At 41.8% G+C, this 15,872-nt stretch overlaps 1 protein-coding gene across 1 annotated transcript in view; it reads right to left on the bottom strand.

Annotated features, from left to right (window-relative positions):
- Lrrk (Leucine-rich repeat kinase) overlaps positions 1-15,872 on the bottom strand; it is an 82,468-nt gene that overhangs the window by 43,380 nt on the left and 23,216 nt on the right. The window contains exons 4-14 of the mRNA XM_068769670.1: positions 12,510-12,669; positions 10,939-11,104; positions 9,304-9,419; positions 8,109-8,271; positions 7,051-7,146; positions 6,229-6,381; positions 5,004-5,115; positions 4,375-4,538; positions 3,884-4,044; positions 1,765-1,914; positions 659-806 (exon numbers count right to left, since the gene is read on the bottom strand). Of these exons, the coding sequence (XP_068625771.1) occupies positions 659-806; positions 1,765-1,914; positions 3,884-4,044; positions 4,375-4,538; positions 5,004-5,115; positions 6,229-6,381; positions 7,051-7,146; positions 8,109-8,271; positions 9,304-9,419; positions 10,939-11,104; positions 12,510-12,669 (1,589 nt within the window). The remainder of the gene's footprint in view (positions 1-658; positions 807-1,764; positions 1,915-3,883; positions 4,045-4,374; positions 4,539-5,003; positions 5,116-6,228; positions 6,382-7,050; positions 7,147-8,108; positions 8,272-9,303; positions 9,420-10,938; positions 11,105-12,509; positions 12,670-15,872) is intronic.

Raw genomic sequence — 15,872 nt, 5'->3', positions numbered from 1 at the left:
TTTCTAAACCTATCTTTCATCATCTTTCTTCACAATATGCTTCATTCATTTCTATACTTTCATTTTATACTTCGCCTTGCTTACTTTGCGTTCCCTCCGGAATTTAATTTTACGTTTATTATTTTTATTATCTTTTTACAATTTATTTATCCTTAAATCCTGTTTATTTTATACTATCTACATCGCACTTAATTTACATTTCTATTATCAGTTATTTACACTTTTATTACTTGTTTATATTGCACTTCTTGTCATAGTTTCACACAGGAGCATAATGAACGTTTCTCAACTACCTTACGGAAAGAGTTTTGTAAAATTCTTTCTTAGCTGAACTCTACTCGGCAAAAGAAGTATTGCTACCAAATTTCAAGTCGTTAAGCCTTATGGTTCTAGAGATATCATGATGAGTCAGTACATAGAAGTAAAAGCTCTAAAAGGACGAGTATGTAACTGATTTGTAAGCAACGTTTATATATACAGGTTCTATCGTTAAAAACCTTTAGCCAATCAAACTGTATATAGATAGATTATATTCGTAATGGCGGAAAATTTAACAAATTTTAATCTATTAGATACTATAAATAACAGTGTAGTGTAGTAATGTATATCATGGGTAGAAACTTCTCCCTGTTAACCAAAAAAGGGTAGAGAGTACTACCTGCAGGTAGAGCTCGTGCAGCACGGGCGCGGTGTAGACGCGGGCGGCGCGCGGTGGGCGGCGGCCGCGTCTCCGTTCCACCTCCTCCTCCAGAGGGTCAGCCGCTGTAGGCAGCCGCTCCAGCTTGTTCTGCGCTGCGTTCAAATACCTACGAATACAGATATCATCGGAACGCTATATACACTTTAAACTCTAAACGTAACTATTACAGTTCGAAGAACTAACGTCAGCGATGTAGCTCGAAGAATTGCTCGTTTAAAGTGGCAGTGAGTGCGAGCAACCCACGGTCGTTAGAGCCGAAAGCGCACGCGTCGCTTTCTGGACCAACAAATTAGTCAATATCTGAACAAGTCCCTGGATGTAGACAGCGTATGACTGATCACCGTGACCATCTTTGATGTCTTGCGGTTGGAGTCGATTGGTGAAGAGAATATTGTATCAGTCCAAGCCGAAGATGATAAATCTTGTAGCACTATAGCTCCAACCAGTCGAAGCAGTAAATGAGGGCAAACGGCATTTTCACTAAAGAAAATAGTACAAAAGTTTATTGACATATTTTTGCCAAGACCACAGAGGAAACCTAACCTAATCCTCTGTTAATTTGAGAAACTCGCTAACTTCCTAGGGAGTTTAGGTTCTGGCTGCTACATACTACAGTCTCACCTATTTGGGAAATCGCAAAGTTCTTAGATCACTCTGGAAGCTTCATGGAGTGACTAAGTTCGAGGATATCCTTTGGGAATCATAGCCGTTGAGCATTACCACATGAGGGCACGGTAACATTTGAAAATATTCTACACTATAGTAGGTATGAATGGTTTCGATATTTACTGGAACGGTGCTAAGAGAGCCAGATCGACCAGCAGATCAAACGCCGGAAACTAAGTTTGGTTTGCTAGTAAAGCCTGGTATGCCCAAATAAAGCGAATACGTGGTCGTTCTAAGCAATCCTGGTGATGGACAATAACTGTAGAAGCGGAACAAATAAAGAAGACGTGAGCAGAGGTCAACAATATACTGAATAGTGACTTAGATAGCGAGGCGTTTGGCACGCCCTCTACTTCAACAGAGAGAAACTTAAGTCAAATAAGTTATAAGCAGCTAACCGCAGGCTGACGAGTGAGAACAGCTCCCTCGGCAGCTCACGAAGCTCGTTGTTGGCCAGCTCGATGCGGGTCAGTGCGAGCAGCGCGCCGCCGCCGGCTGCGCTCAGCTTGGGGTTGACGCGCAGTGCAGCTGTGCGCAACCAGCTCATCCTGTACAGGTAACACCATCACTTGCTGCCTCACCATCACCATCATGATTAAAGGAGACATTGATATACCCCGATATCCTATCTTAAATCAATAAATATTCCTTCTTCTTAGAGGGAAAAAAAAATGTCGCCACATATTTTTCAGGTATTATCGAAAAATTATAAAGGAGTTGATAAGTAAAAACGCAACGCAGGTCGGATAAGAATAAGGACAAGATAAGAAATTCATAATTAGAATGAAGAAAATATAGAAATGATATAACAAAATTAAAACTGTACTGAGATACACTAAAAGGACGTGGCAAAGAAAGAGAGGCGAGATGTGAATGGACTATAAATGAACGGTATAAGAATGAGATTGTGATGAACGAAAGAGGAGAGTGATAAAAAATACAAAGTGAAAAAAATATTTAAAATGAAGTACTGCTTGTCTTCAATATTATGAATATTAAAGGTGAAGAAAGTGATACAATGTATAGAAGGAAAATATGGAAAGAGAGAGATATTGTAAAGAAAATAAGATGGATAAAAAAAACAATAAAATACAAAAGATGAGTATGGTAAAAAAAGATTAAATAAGACAAAAAATAATGTAAATAACTATCCTATATGTAATGGCATCAGGCGTTATTTTGCAGAAGTCCATCCTAAGTAAGAAAAGGACAAATATTTAGCCATTTCCGCACATGCAGTGGTAGTCGTGCAACAAAGTGCATCGCCCGCCAGCCCGCTGATAAATAAACACAGAAAAATACAGACTGTGTTTGGCACTAATCGGTGTAACATAACTCCTGAAGATGTACCGTGGAGGGGTGAAACACGTGTTGAGTGATTTGACGGTGGCAGTTGTGTAATTCGCATTGTTTGCCGCATACGCATTTGTCAGCGGGCACTTTGTTGCACGACTACCACTGCATGTGCGGAAGTGGCTAAATATTTATCTTTTTCTTACTTAAATAACTATCCTGTCCACCCATGATATGAGAGGTCCCAAGGCAGCGTCACAAATAATGTACCTACCCTACCTCCGATGTAATCCATCCATCACATACGACAAATAACTACATTGCGCGAGTATTCAATAGCTTACAAGTGTTTGTATGCAGCGCGACATGCAGCTTTCATTCGGTGATGAGTCTAATATAAAACAATTTTCTGCAACTTGTATAAATTGACTTTATTTTCTACATGTAACCTGATTTAACATAAGTTAAGATTGAAATTTTCTCCTAGTTTTTAAGATTTTAAATCAGAACAGGCAATTGGCATATGTACACCAATACCTCGCTTTGCGTCGTTTCATTTTGCGTTTTCTTCGAAGTTGCGTCGCTGCTTAATTAGTACTAATTTTCACTGTGCGTCGTTAGATTTTCGAGGTTGCGTTGTTTTGGGTTCGAGTCTTTAATTTATTTTTTGAAATTTTCTTTTTAATCTAATTTATTTATTGGCTGAGTTATATAATTTTTGTTTTTAAATGTTCACTTTGTTCAATTTTCTTTTTAAAAAGTAGTATTTTCGTGACTCTGGAATATATCTTCGATCTTTACATGGTTAGCTATAGAAAATCTTAATTCACTTTGTGGCGTTTCAATTTGTCTCGTGTTTTTTTGGAACGTAACCACGACGCAAAGTGGGGTATTGGTGTATAATGTTTCATAATCATCACTTCAGCTGTTAGATGTCCACAGCTGGACATAAGCATCTAGAGCCTTTTAATGACTTTAACATGGTCACCTGTCCGCGTAAGTGTATTCCCTTGTATATTAATGTTGGAACGACCACATAGTCCAGGTCGCCGGAATTTGTTGGTCGCAGGCAACGCAAGACTTTGTGGCGATCTTTGGAAGTCTGTATCCTCTCAGTTGGCATCTGCCAGCTGACATGATATGTTGAAATGAAAAGCATATAGCCAGTGAAGGCCTATGATCCACATAGCCAATGCTGGTGGAAGTGGGGGCGGTCTGGCTTACTTGAAAGTGGGCAGATGGCAGCGCAGGTCACGCCAGTTGACCATGACGGGCGTGGCCGGACAGCGCGCGCTGAAGGACAGAGCCGGGTCCGCATCGCGTGAGCTGAGCACGCACTCGCTCATCCACGACTTGTTCAGCTTGTGCTCCGGGTCAGGGTACGCCTGCAAGTGGTACGGACTTAAATCGCAATGCAAGGTTATTATTCAAGTAACCAGTCAAGCTGACCAAGTTGAGGTTTGGCCCTCTGGACGCGTGCCAACCCAAGCCCTGGACCATTCATGGGGGCCCTAGCTTCAGGACTGCCGTCGGTGGGTCGGGGGACATACCTTATACATCACTATTACCACTGGCTAGTGGAAGAACAGAGAATAAACGAGGTGTAGTGCTACCGAAACCGTTGTACCACGCCTTAAGGGAACTTATGGAGAGGGGGGGGATTCAAAAAAAAAACTTAAAGAATATCTAAAATCCATGTCTGTCTCAGTGTTCACCTTGGTAGCGAGCAGCGCGGCGAGCGGCTCCGCGAGAGAGTGTCTCGCGCAGAGCGGCAGCGCACGTCCACCGACATCCGTGGCGCCAGCTGCCAGCAGGAGTTCCAGTGCCGGCACGTTGCGGTTCAGAGCTGCCAGGGCCAGCGCCGTCCATGGACCCTCGCCTGAAGCGCCACCAGCAAAACAACATAATTCAATGAGAGATTACACACTACTCTTTTCGCTTCCTATACTCCCCGGAACTCATTACTTCTCTGTTTTTGTCAGCTTATACTTGTTAAATCTGGTCTCAAATACAAGCCACAAAGACCACAACACTTTTTTGAATCAAATAATTGATGCGCGGTTGAATTCAAATTCGAAATTTAAATTTGTGCACCAGCAGTTAGATAAACGTTGACATTACGGTTGGGTGAAAATCTAAATAGCTACTATATAAAGGATGATCGGTAGAATAAATGCTTTAAAGGGGCGAATGTATAATTGATTTATCAACTCAATCATTTTCAATCACCTGTAAAAGTGACGTAGAAATATGTTACATAAATTTATGTTTTGTATTGTAATTTGACGGGCCAATTACTTCTGGCTGTACAAGAGCTGGTTCTAAAGTTCGCTACGTAACTTACGGTCGTCTGCGTAGGCGGCGCGTGCAGGAGAGGGGGAGGGGGAGGCCGAGGAACGACTGCACGCGGCCGAGGCGCTGCGGGAACGACGCCGGGCGTCCCGGGGCTCAATCTCCTCCTGGAAGAGTACCGGGTACTTATAACAAAACTTTATTTGATTCTTTACAAGATTACAAACATATTACAATCTGTAGTCCATACAGAGTACTACACTTCCTTTCTGTTCTTTTCGCCTAGTTCGTTAACTTCACTCAAATCTAGTACATCATATTGTTATTAGTTTAGATTCAGTAGATATGATTTTACATTGAAGGTACAAATAGGACATGGGTTTTGGTCAACATCACGAAGTGGTCTCATGATGCCATAGCAATCCGAAGGTCAAATCTGTCTCTACGGCGTATTGAGAAGGCGGTTCTGATGTCTTGCAAAAGTTGGTAATCCAAATAACCTTGTCTTATTACTAGTTGACAGTGTATCCTGTGCACACCCAGAAAATTTCTTACGAAATTAAAAAGAAGAATTGTAGGCTACTAGCGCGTTCAATGGAAGACGTTTATGTCTCTCTAAAGTATTTAATGAGGTCGTGGAACATAACTGCTGAGGATGCCCCGTGGAGGGGTGAATCACGTGTTGAGAGATTTAACGGTGGTAGTTGTGTTTCGCATTGTTTGCCACATGCGCATTTATTAGCGGGTTGGCGGGCGGTGCACTTCGTTGCACGACTACCACTGCATGTGCGGGAGTGGCTAAATATTGGTTTTCTTCCCTCTAAAGTGCCGAATATACGGTCTACAGAATATCAGGGGAAAGGACCCTTAATTAAACTTTTTTCTTTGGATTTGGGAGAAACCTTCCGGATGTTCTAGATACCATACCTCTGAGGGTAAGACAAGGTTTTATGGGATTCCTCTAAAAAGAAACGATTCTCGGTTTTCGCCCTTTGCGTGTTGTGAGGGACTCTGGTACCTTTTGTCCTTTTTTTATTATACTTACATTCCCTCATGCTGTTCTACTCTGGATATCACATACCTAGTTATGAGTGGTTCACACTACTCCTGAATCCCTAGTAGTACTATCATCACAATGATCATATACCACGGCGATCTAATAATAGCATCATCATTGATATTCTCATCTTTGCCAAAATCATCGCAAGTGTCGAGGGTGCGATTTGTTGATGGCTAAAAGAGGTGTTGGTGCGAGGTGTGATGGTGTATGTACTGACGGCGCCAGGCGGGTGCGCCGTGCTGTCTGCTGGAGCGCCGGCCGCCAGGAGTCGCTTGAGCACGCGCAGGTGCCCGCCGCGCACGGCCGCCGCCACGCAGCTGTCCGCCCCGCGCCCCGCCTCCACACGGACCACGCGCAGCCGGGACTCGGTCTCGGCGCTGCTCTGTAACACGGTCTTGCAGGTTAGTCACCTCTCTAACTAACACCAATAACACTTTTGATAGATACATACAACTATCATACTTTCTCTTAACACCCGCTAGATGGCGCTAGCAAGCTTCGTAGACTTAGTACTGATTTTTTAACCCTTAAATGCATGGCTTATATTTATACTTAAAAAAATATTTACCTTGCAGATAAGTACACTGAAATGCAGGGAAAATAGAAAATAAATGTATATAATATTTTTAATACTTATATTTAAAAAAAAAACTTTAAGTTGTAGATATACAACACTGTGCATTTACTTTTTAGTTTAGTACTCATTTTACGTTTAAGTAGTTATTTTGCAGTTTTACATCATTATGCATTTAAGGGTTAAAATTACTCCGTGTATGTGCTTTAAAAAATAAATAATTACATATCACAGAAATTGTGTTACTGTCTTCCTGGACCTTGAATAGCAGTCAACCATCGTCTGCAATTAAAAACACAGAAAACAATGCAATACACCTAAAATCTAAATAAAAACGCCTTCGCTTATGAACTTGAGGCATACTGGTCATACGATGGTCTGGTTTAAACGTCTATTTTTTTTTTCATTATATATAAATCAACCAATGTGACATGACATCGAATTTGGTTTTAGTTTATAGTTTACCTTGGTGGTAGCGCTGCCGGTGAGTTTGCTGACGATGGCGTGGATGCCGAGGGAGATGCCGGCGCGGTGCGGGCTCGCCGTCGGCTTGACGCTCGCCTCTGCAACGCTCTCCTCCACAGCCTCATCCTTATGCGAGAAACCTTTTCAACTTTGTGGACTATGGAAAAAATTTCCAAGATTTTTTTTCCACAATCCTCTTTCTTGACTTAGAATTCTTTCCAGAAACCAAATATACAAGATTTACACATCGTCATCATCAACATATCATCCGATAGACGCCTATTGCAACGCATATACCTCTCCCAAAGACAGCTATGGTAAGAAAAGGATCAATATTTAGCCACTTCCGCACATGTACCACTACATGCCAAGGGTTAGTTACTCTGTGTTTGGCACTAATCGGTGTAACATAACTCCTGAAGACGCCTCGTGGAGGGGTGAAACACGTGTTGAGTGATTGGACGGTGGCAGTTGTGTAATTCGCATTGTTTGCCGCATACGCATTTATCAGTGGGCTGGCGGGCGGTGTACTTTGTTGCAAGACTACCACTGCATGTGCGGAAGTGGCTAAATATTAGTCCTTTCCTTACTTAGGCTGGACTTCCGCAAGATAACGCCTGTTTCCATTAAAAATAAGACAGCTATGGTGACTGATGTTGCACTGCCCGCATTCAGTAACCCCCCACAACCTTTACTGTGTCACAGCAGACGGTTGCAGATTTATACGCAAGCTATACAAGAGATAATATCTATTTATCAGATGTCTCTTTGACGAGTAAGCTGTCTGGAAAATGGTGTTAACATCGACTCCAAGAAAAAGTACTGAACAACACTAGGGTAGTTCTGGGTTAGGCTGCAGGAGAATCGCTGCAGTTCCCAAGTGAACTCTCAATAAGTTTGACAATAGAAATTCTTGTATAACACTTAAAAAATAAGTCTCGGATTAATGAAACTAGACTAGCTCATGTTGTAAAATAAATAAATCATTAGTGTGTGCTTGTGGTGTATAGATATATATTTTATATGAAGTGCGAAGGTTGAGGAGTATATAGTCGCACCTGGTCGCGAGGCACACGTTCCTTGGGCAGCGAGAAGGCGAGCAGCGCGTCGACGACGGCTGCGTTGCCCAGCGTGCATGCCACGTACAGCGCGCTCTGCCCGCTGGCGTCGCGCGCGTTCACGTCGAACGCGAACCTGTAGCGCCACCGCCCCGACGCGTCCCTGAACACCCAACAAAGGTTAGTGCCTTCACACGCGGCTCGCACATGATCACAGATCCATGTACAATAATTTAAAAATACATAAATATATATGTGTGGCGTGCATATCGCGCGCCACTCAAACACCAAGCTCTTACCCACATGACCGTCAATCGCATCGCGGCGGCGGCGGCAGTGAAACAGATAAATGACAGATGGCGCCACAGTAAACGCAACGAAAATCTGTATCGCGCTGTTGAGAGTCTCCGCGCTCATTACAAGGGCTAGCGGAGGTGCGGTCAACAAATCAAGAAGCAACCGACAAACAAGAAGCAACCGACGAACAAGAAGCAACCGACGAACAAGAAGCAACCGACGAGCAAGAAGCAACCGACGAGCAAGAAGCAACCGACGAGCAAGAAGCAACCGACGAGCAAGAAGCAACCGACGAACAAGAAACAACCGACGAACAAGAAGCAACCGACGAACAAGAAGCAACCGACGAACAAGAAGCAACCGACGAGCAAGAAGCAACCGACGAGCAAGAAGCAACCGACGAACAAGAAACAACCGACGAACAAGAAGCAACCGACGAACAAGAAGCAACCGACGAACAAGAAGCAACCAAAGAACAAGAAGCTACAGTACTACGACCACTCTTACATATGTAATGAAACTTGTTTCTTTAATATTTCTATTTCGTATTGTACCGCGCTTATTTAATGTCGGTAAAGTAGTGACTGTTTAACCTTGACACTTCATAGATGGCGCTGTTAACAATCGTGTTATGATGGCGTAAATTGCGGTCGCCGGTCGGTAAAGCAGTTGGTATATGTACAGAATAAACATTTTAAAGGAATCAACAATTTAAATTATAACTTTAAATGACGTTTCTGTTTTCAGAACAACGCATTATAGTAAATTTGAAGAAGTTGTCTTATATATATAAATATATGAACATATGTTGTTTGTTGCTGAAAGTCATAAAGGTAGAAACAGGTTTAAGAAAGACTATATAGTGTATGGTGATGAAGGCGTGAAGAGTGGATCTCACGTGTAGGTGGTGAGCAGGTGCTCAGGGTAGGGGTGCTCCAGCAGCAGTGTGACGAGCGCCGCGTGGCCGCCGATGCAGGCTGCGTGTAGCGGCAGCCATTTCTCTACCGTCTCTTGCTGCGACAAAAAACAGAGTGTTAATAAAAGACATTCTTAAAATATACAACACACAAAATCCTAAAATAAAAGTCACACAACATATAAAACGTTTACTCAAATCACGTTTCTTGAATAATTAACAAAATATATGTATTATTGTGTATATATATGTAAATGTAAAGTATATGCTACTGTGTATCAAAAAATAAAGTGAAATTGTCATTTAAAATTCCTGGCATTAGGAAGACATGCATTTTTTTTTCGTAAATTGGTAGGACTGTCTATAAAATTTACCATTTGTCTGTTAATCAAAAGGTTTAATATTCTCCAAGTTACATGTGTTTTAATCAAATGCTATAATTTTTTTCATACACGCCAATTTACGATTGGTGCCAAGATAGCTTAATTTTTTCGGCAAAAAACTAAAACTGTAAACTTTAAAAAACTCAAAATGTAACATTACTCCTGAGAATGCCCCGTGGAGGCATGAAACACGTGTTGAGTGTATTAACGGTGGTAGTTGTTTCGCATTGTTTGCCGCATGCGCATTTATGAGCGGGCGTTGCACTTCATTGCACGACTACTGCTACATAGCGGAAGTAGCTATATATTAGTCCTTTTTCTTACTTAGGATGGACTTCCGCAAAGTAACACCTAAATCTATTGGATATTTAAGAAACTCGACTGATATCGTTTTGTAAACACCGTATTTCTCTGTTTTGGCTCCGTGCGACTCTTAGCTATTCAGCAAACTCAAAAGTGTTTTTTCATACGATTGAGGAGATAAAAGCCTGTACCGGGAAAAAACTACTCCGACTGTTTCAAGAACTAGAAAAAGCGTTGGCAAAAGTTTTGTCAAAAATTCAATTCCAAATTCAAAAGTTCTTTATTATAAGATTAGATTCTTTTTTGACGTCGAAATAAGTTTTAATATGAATTTGTTTTTCATTTATTTAGCTCTATGGCGCAACATTGATGAGGTGATCGATGATCTGCGAGCCATCAGTTCGATGAAGTTAGGGGAACACATCAAGGCTGACAACGTGGATATCATCTAGAAACCAGTGTAGTATCACAAGACGGCAGCTGCCGAACTTTTTGGAATGAATGATGTCATGTCCAGCAGTGGGCGGCTGAAACGATGATGATGAAGTAGATAGAAGATGATTACCTTATAACGTAAATTCGAATTGGCGCGTGAGATATCACGTAGCTGGTGAACGCAACCGACACAAAAAGAGTGCGTCGGTGCGTGAGACGTCACATAGTTAGTGAACGCGACCGAAGCCAGGGTCCTTCTCCTGGACAATGGATATAAACTGCTGTGTCTGGTGCGCGTGCGCATTGGAATGTTTGTTATTAAAACCAAAAATCCGCTGAACCAATAGCACGCTTCCACGATCCCACGCTACTTGAGATGTACCGTTCCCAGCCAAGAGTTGAACAATTATTTATTGTATAGCGATTTATGAGATGTTTCTCGTGTTTATATATATTTACTAAGATTTACGGAACGTTAACTTTACAACGTTACAACCTGCACGGCCTCGGGAAAGTGCGCAAGCAGCATGCGTGCGATGTCCGCATGCCCGTGGTAGCAGGCCACGTAGAGCGGCCCGTAGCGCGTGACCGGGTGGGCGCGCCCATCGGCGCCTGCAGCCACCAGCGCCGCGGCCACCGCCCCCGCGCCGGCCTCGCACGCACTACACACACACACAGACTATCTGTATACATAAAAAACTTCCACCCATGTACAGACTCATCACGATATCTTTGGAACCATAAGGTTTAGAGACTTGAAGTTTGGTAGGAATATTCCTTTTGTCTAGTATAATTCAGCTTAGAATGGATTTGACGAAATTCCACTCACTAGTGGGTTGAGATTGTCTTTAATAAAAAAATGAATGTTTCAAAACTACTTGTCTTATAGGTGTAAGACTTGACAATAATATTTATTTAGGCAGGTTACAAATTACCAAGAAGGTTTAGGTTTTATTCACTTTTAGATCACACCCACGACAGGCAGTGTGAGCCATGTAATGCGGAGGGCGGACAGTTAATGCTTATATGATATAAAAAAGTAGCGCAGTAACATCAGATGATGGTCTAGGAACGAAGACGTGGAAAGGAAAGTGAAATATAGGACCCGATTCGAATGTGAAGAAAGATAGAGATTTTGAAGGATTAAAGGAGAAAGTACAACGAAAGAATATAATAGCTTGAGAGAATGAGGGGTACCCCCAAAAGAGGGAAATTAAAAAAAAACTCAAATGAAGACGATAGATGGCGCTCGTAGTAGAATTTCTGCCGCCTTCGTTTGAGTCAATTATTCGCAAAAATAATAAATTAGTAAGCGTTAATCAATGAAAGCCCAATACAAAGAGATTATAATTTAATTACGCGTTTTATTATTAGTTCTTTAATGACCTCATAGATGGCGCTGCTAACATTTTAATTGTTTTTATTTTTAGAAATCGTATCGTGGAATCCGGCAATATTTAAATGTAACGGCACGAGCCGACTCTACCCAGGAAGCCTTCAGCGAATTAATTCGTCAAGGCTTCCGATTCTGTTAAAATCGGTACGACGGTGCATTATCGTTAAAATAAAGAAAATGTACTTTAGTGCTCTAGCATTTGGTGTTATCTACAAAATAATGTGTGATTGAGAAAAGACATGGTGTCACTAAGCCCTCGTTGACCTCCTTGTGTTGTATCCCTTTTTTATTGGACTATCACTGCTCCCCAAATGGAATTTGGGGATTCCGCGGGTATGGGGTGTCAGGGTGCAGAGTGTGCCTAGATTAAGATCTCTTTTAAACTAGCAAAACTGGAAGGCTCCAGGGGAAGCTTAGGCTGGTGCCACCATTTGTTACTATTTTCCCGGATTTGATTGTATCCTTTAGTAATGAGGATTGTAGTCCTTTTTTTAAAGACTATTGCACACTCTTGTGTGTCGGTATTCGGCGGTATCTGTTCCGTTCTTTACTATGGCTGTCGTGTTTTAAACCAGCGCATTATGGCTGCGGTCATTCATCCACTCTTCTGGTGACCAAAAGACACAAGTGTAGAGGAATGATAGAAGCCTGCAAAAAGATTATAGACTGACGCGTAGAGCAGGGTGTTGGCACCAGCCGGAGTAAGGTTGGCGATGGCAGGCGCTGCGTTCCCGAGGGCGTGCAGCCGCGCACGAAGCCCTGCAGCATCACCTCGCGAGACCAGCTCCCGCAGGCGCGCGTGCTCGCACAGCCTCTCGCGCTCCACGGCATCTGCAACACATAGAAATGTCACAATACCATCTCAACGAGTTCACAAACTATGTTTAACAAGAGACTCCTTTTCCAAAGTTAAATGATATCCATAAGCAAATTAACAATTACTTCAAATATATAGGAAAACAATACGTAGAAATCTTGTACATTCGAACACATAATCAACAAACTAACGCACGCTTATCGATCTGTTGATTTATTTAAAATTATGACAGTGACACTTATTCCTTACTCAAATTAATGCAGCGACCATTTGAATAATATAATGAATTGTGTGAATTATATTTATTGTAATTAAGGCAGTTGCTATTGCAGTTATAATTTTAAAATGCGTGTATTATAGGTAAATTATTAAATATAAAAATAGTAAATTAATTATATTATTTAATTTATAATCTTTTCACGAACACACACACACACACGTACACACACGCGCGCGCACATACGCACACATACATACACACGCGCACACACGCACACACATGCGTGCGCGGATGCACACATATGGTAACACGTACTCACACACACACGATGATATTGATAGTGAAAGAAATAGAATCACACTTCGTCCAGTTTACTTCTTTAATCAGTACTTTAGATCGTTATTCACAATTTTGTCTTTTGTGTCTCTGTGACCAATAAATATATATTATAGACCTGCATATAACTGCGCGCTACAACACTAGTACTGTGCAATATATCTGAAGGTACGCTGCTAGCCATTTCAGGTTTATGCAGCTTCATCAGAATTGAGCTGGAGGAACAGAGGTCTGCAAGCTAAGATACTCTGGACGACCGTATGCCAGTTACAACAATGACATTTGAACGAAGAGGGATATATACCGTGCAGGTAGGAGGTAGCGAGGACTACTCGGCGGTCGGGAGTAGCACGGACTTCTCCTGAGCTACAAAACTGGGCTGGGCTATATTCTATTCATGCTGGACATACAAAACTGGGACCATTCGTGATAATATACTATTACATATACCTTTCCCTGTCCCACACATCTTTCGTCGCTCTCGCACAAACGACACGTGTGATTGGTTGTAAATTAGGGATTGTGATTGGTTGAATAAATATAATTAATTCTAGAATTTTTTAACGTAGGTTTATGGTTTGATATAAATCAAGGGTTTTGGAAAATTAAATTAAGTATGTTCTATGCGCTTGAGTTTTATTTTTAACTCTCAAAAGAGTATTTAGAGTTATTTGTGTTATATACCTTTATATATTCAATAATATGATTAAGGCTGTGTTCGTTGACGTAATTAGACGGAGGCTTCAAATTAAGTGTCTAATTTAATACCTAGACTAAAGTCATTCAATGACAAGTCACAAAAGTCATTGTAACCGGTGCTATCTGGGGGCGCCTTAATGTCACCTCTATTACGTTTAAGTTCAAATGGTTTTTTTTCATGTTCGTCTATTTTTGTTAACTGCCAGAATCCAATACCAAAGAAACAATAATTAAATTTAGCTGCAATATAATATTAACTATCTTATAACACATATGAGAAGTGGTATCCTTTCTGTTCTGCGTTCAACTTATCCTGTCCTGCTCGACTACCATATTCCGGAACAGATGAGCCCCATCTAAACCGTTATCCGGTTTAAACATGACTTATACCAAGTAAGAAAAGGACCAATATTTAGCCACTTCCGCACATGCAGTGGTAGTCGTGCAATGAAATGCACCGCCCGCCAGCCCGCTGATAAATGCGTATGCGGCAAACAATGCGAATCACACAACCGCCACCGTCAAATTACTTAACACGTGTTTCACCCCACCACGGGGCATCTTCAGGAGTAATGTTACACTAATTGGTGTAACATATCATTGCACGACTACCACTGCATGTGCGGAAGTGGCTAAATATTAGTCCTTTTCTTACTTAGGATGGACTTCCGCGAGGTAACGCCTGATTCCATTAAATGACTAATACCAACAAAAAAAAAACGATTAAATTTAAATATGGAACACACACAGATAAGACGAAAAGGTCAAACTCTAGCGCTCGATCGCAAACCGGTTCTACTCGCATTAATTTTAATATTTATATGCGAATATTTAGTATGAACAACCCACCACTCCCCTTCGCTTATGTTAAATATATAGACCTGTTATATTTCGACAGGACGTTGACCTCTTATTGGGCAGTAGATTAGGCACATAACACCTAAACTTCTCGTAAGGATTTGCGATCGCAGGTCGCGGGATGTTTTCACACTTCATGCATTAATAGCCACTGCTCTAAGGTTCCAGAAGATGGACAGCAGCATCCTCTGCGTACCATAATACATCACGGCAATCACCAACTTTCCTGCCAAGCGTAGCGATTGACGTATATCCCCCGTGTCTGGCTGAAACGACGATGACGATTAGATCAGGAATAGCAACAGGAGAAGGTACTGAAATACCGTCCCTGGATCTAAATAAATGCGCATGGAGACACAGTTCCTAGTTCGTCCGAAGTGACAGTAGGCGGGTTGCATCGCTCGTGCATTCGACAACTGTTGAAGGCAAAAGGTTCTTGAAATGCGACCATGAATAAACAGAAATACAGCAGATCATATAGCGCTTTGCTTTAAAGTTCCGTAGTAGGGACGGACCAGCAAGCGCAGCGCAGGACTTCCGCCAATAAGGTGGGGAGACGACATGTCGAGGTCGTTCGAAGATGCTGAATACTGCTTCCAACAGGTCCTATTGGAAATCCAAAGGGGAAGACCATGGACCAGCAAGCACAGCGCAGGACTTCCGCCGACAAGGTGGGGAGACGACATGTCGATGTCGTTGGAAGATGATGAATGCTGCTTCCAACAGGTACTATTGGAAATCCAGAGGAGAAGCGTATGTCCAGCATTGGACATCTGGGGAAAATGATAATTTTATTGAGACACTAGTATCCAACTTTGGATAGGGTAAAAGAGCTCACCCATGTTCTGTCTACACGGCTGCGGGAGATGGAATGAAAGTCTTCGGAAACAGTTTGAATTATCTTTAATTAACGCGCAGATATGTTGCACAAGCAGACGCGACCGAACAGTTCGTGGCTAAGTGTGCTGACTCCATAAGACGTATGTGTTTCTACATTTAATTAAACGGTTTTATTTAGTTCGACTCGTACGGAATTTGTTTATTTGGGTCAAAATTAGAAATTGAAATTTAAGCACCTTCCCGATGCAGATTGATCTGAAATTT

This window comes from Battus philenor, unplaced genomic scaffold (genome assembly GCF_028537555.1).
Source record: "Battus philenor isolate CCGP_79_NKW_IND1 unplaced genomic scaffold, ilBatPhil1.0.hap1 SCAF_29, whole genome shotgun sequence".
In the NCBI taxonomy this organism is placed as follows: domain Eukaryota; kingdom Metazoa; phylum Arthropoda; class Insecta; order Lepidoptera; family Papilionidae; genus Battus; species Battus philenor.
Note: the sequence above shows the minus strand (reverse complement) of the source record. Positions and strands in the feature narration are given on the sequence as shown.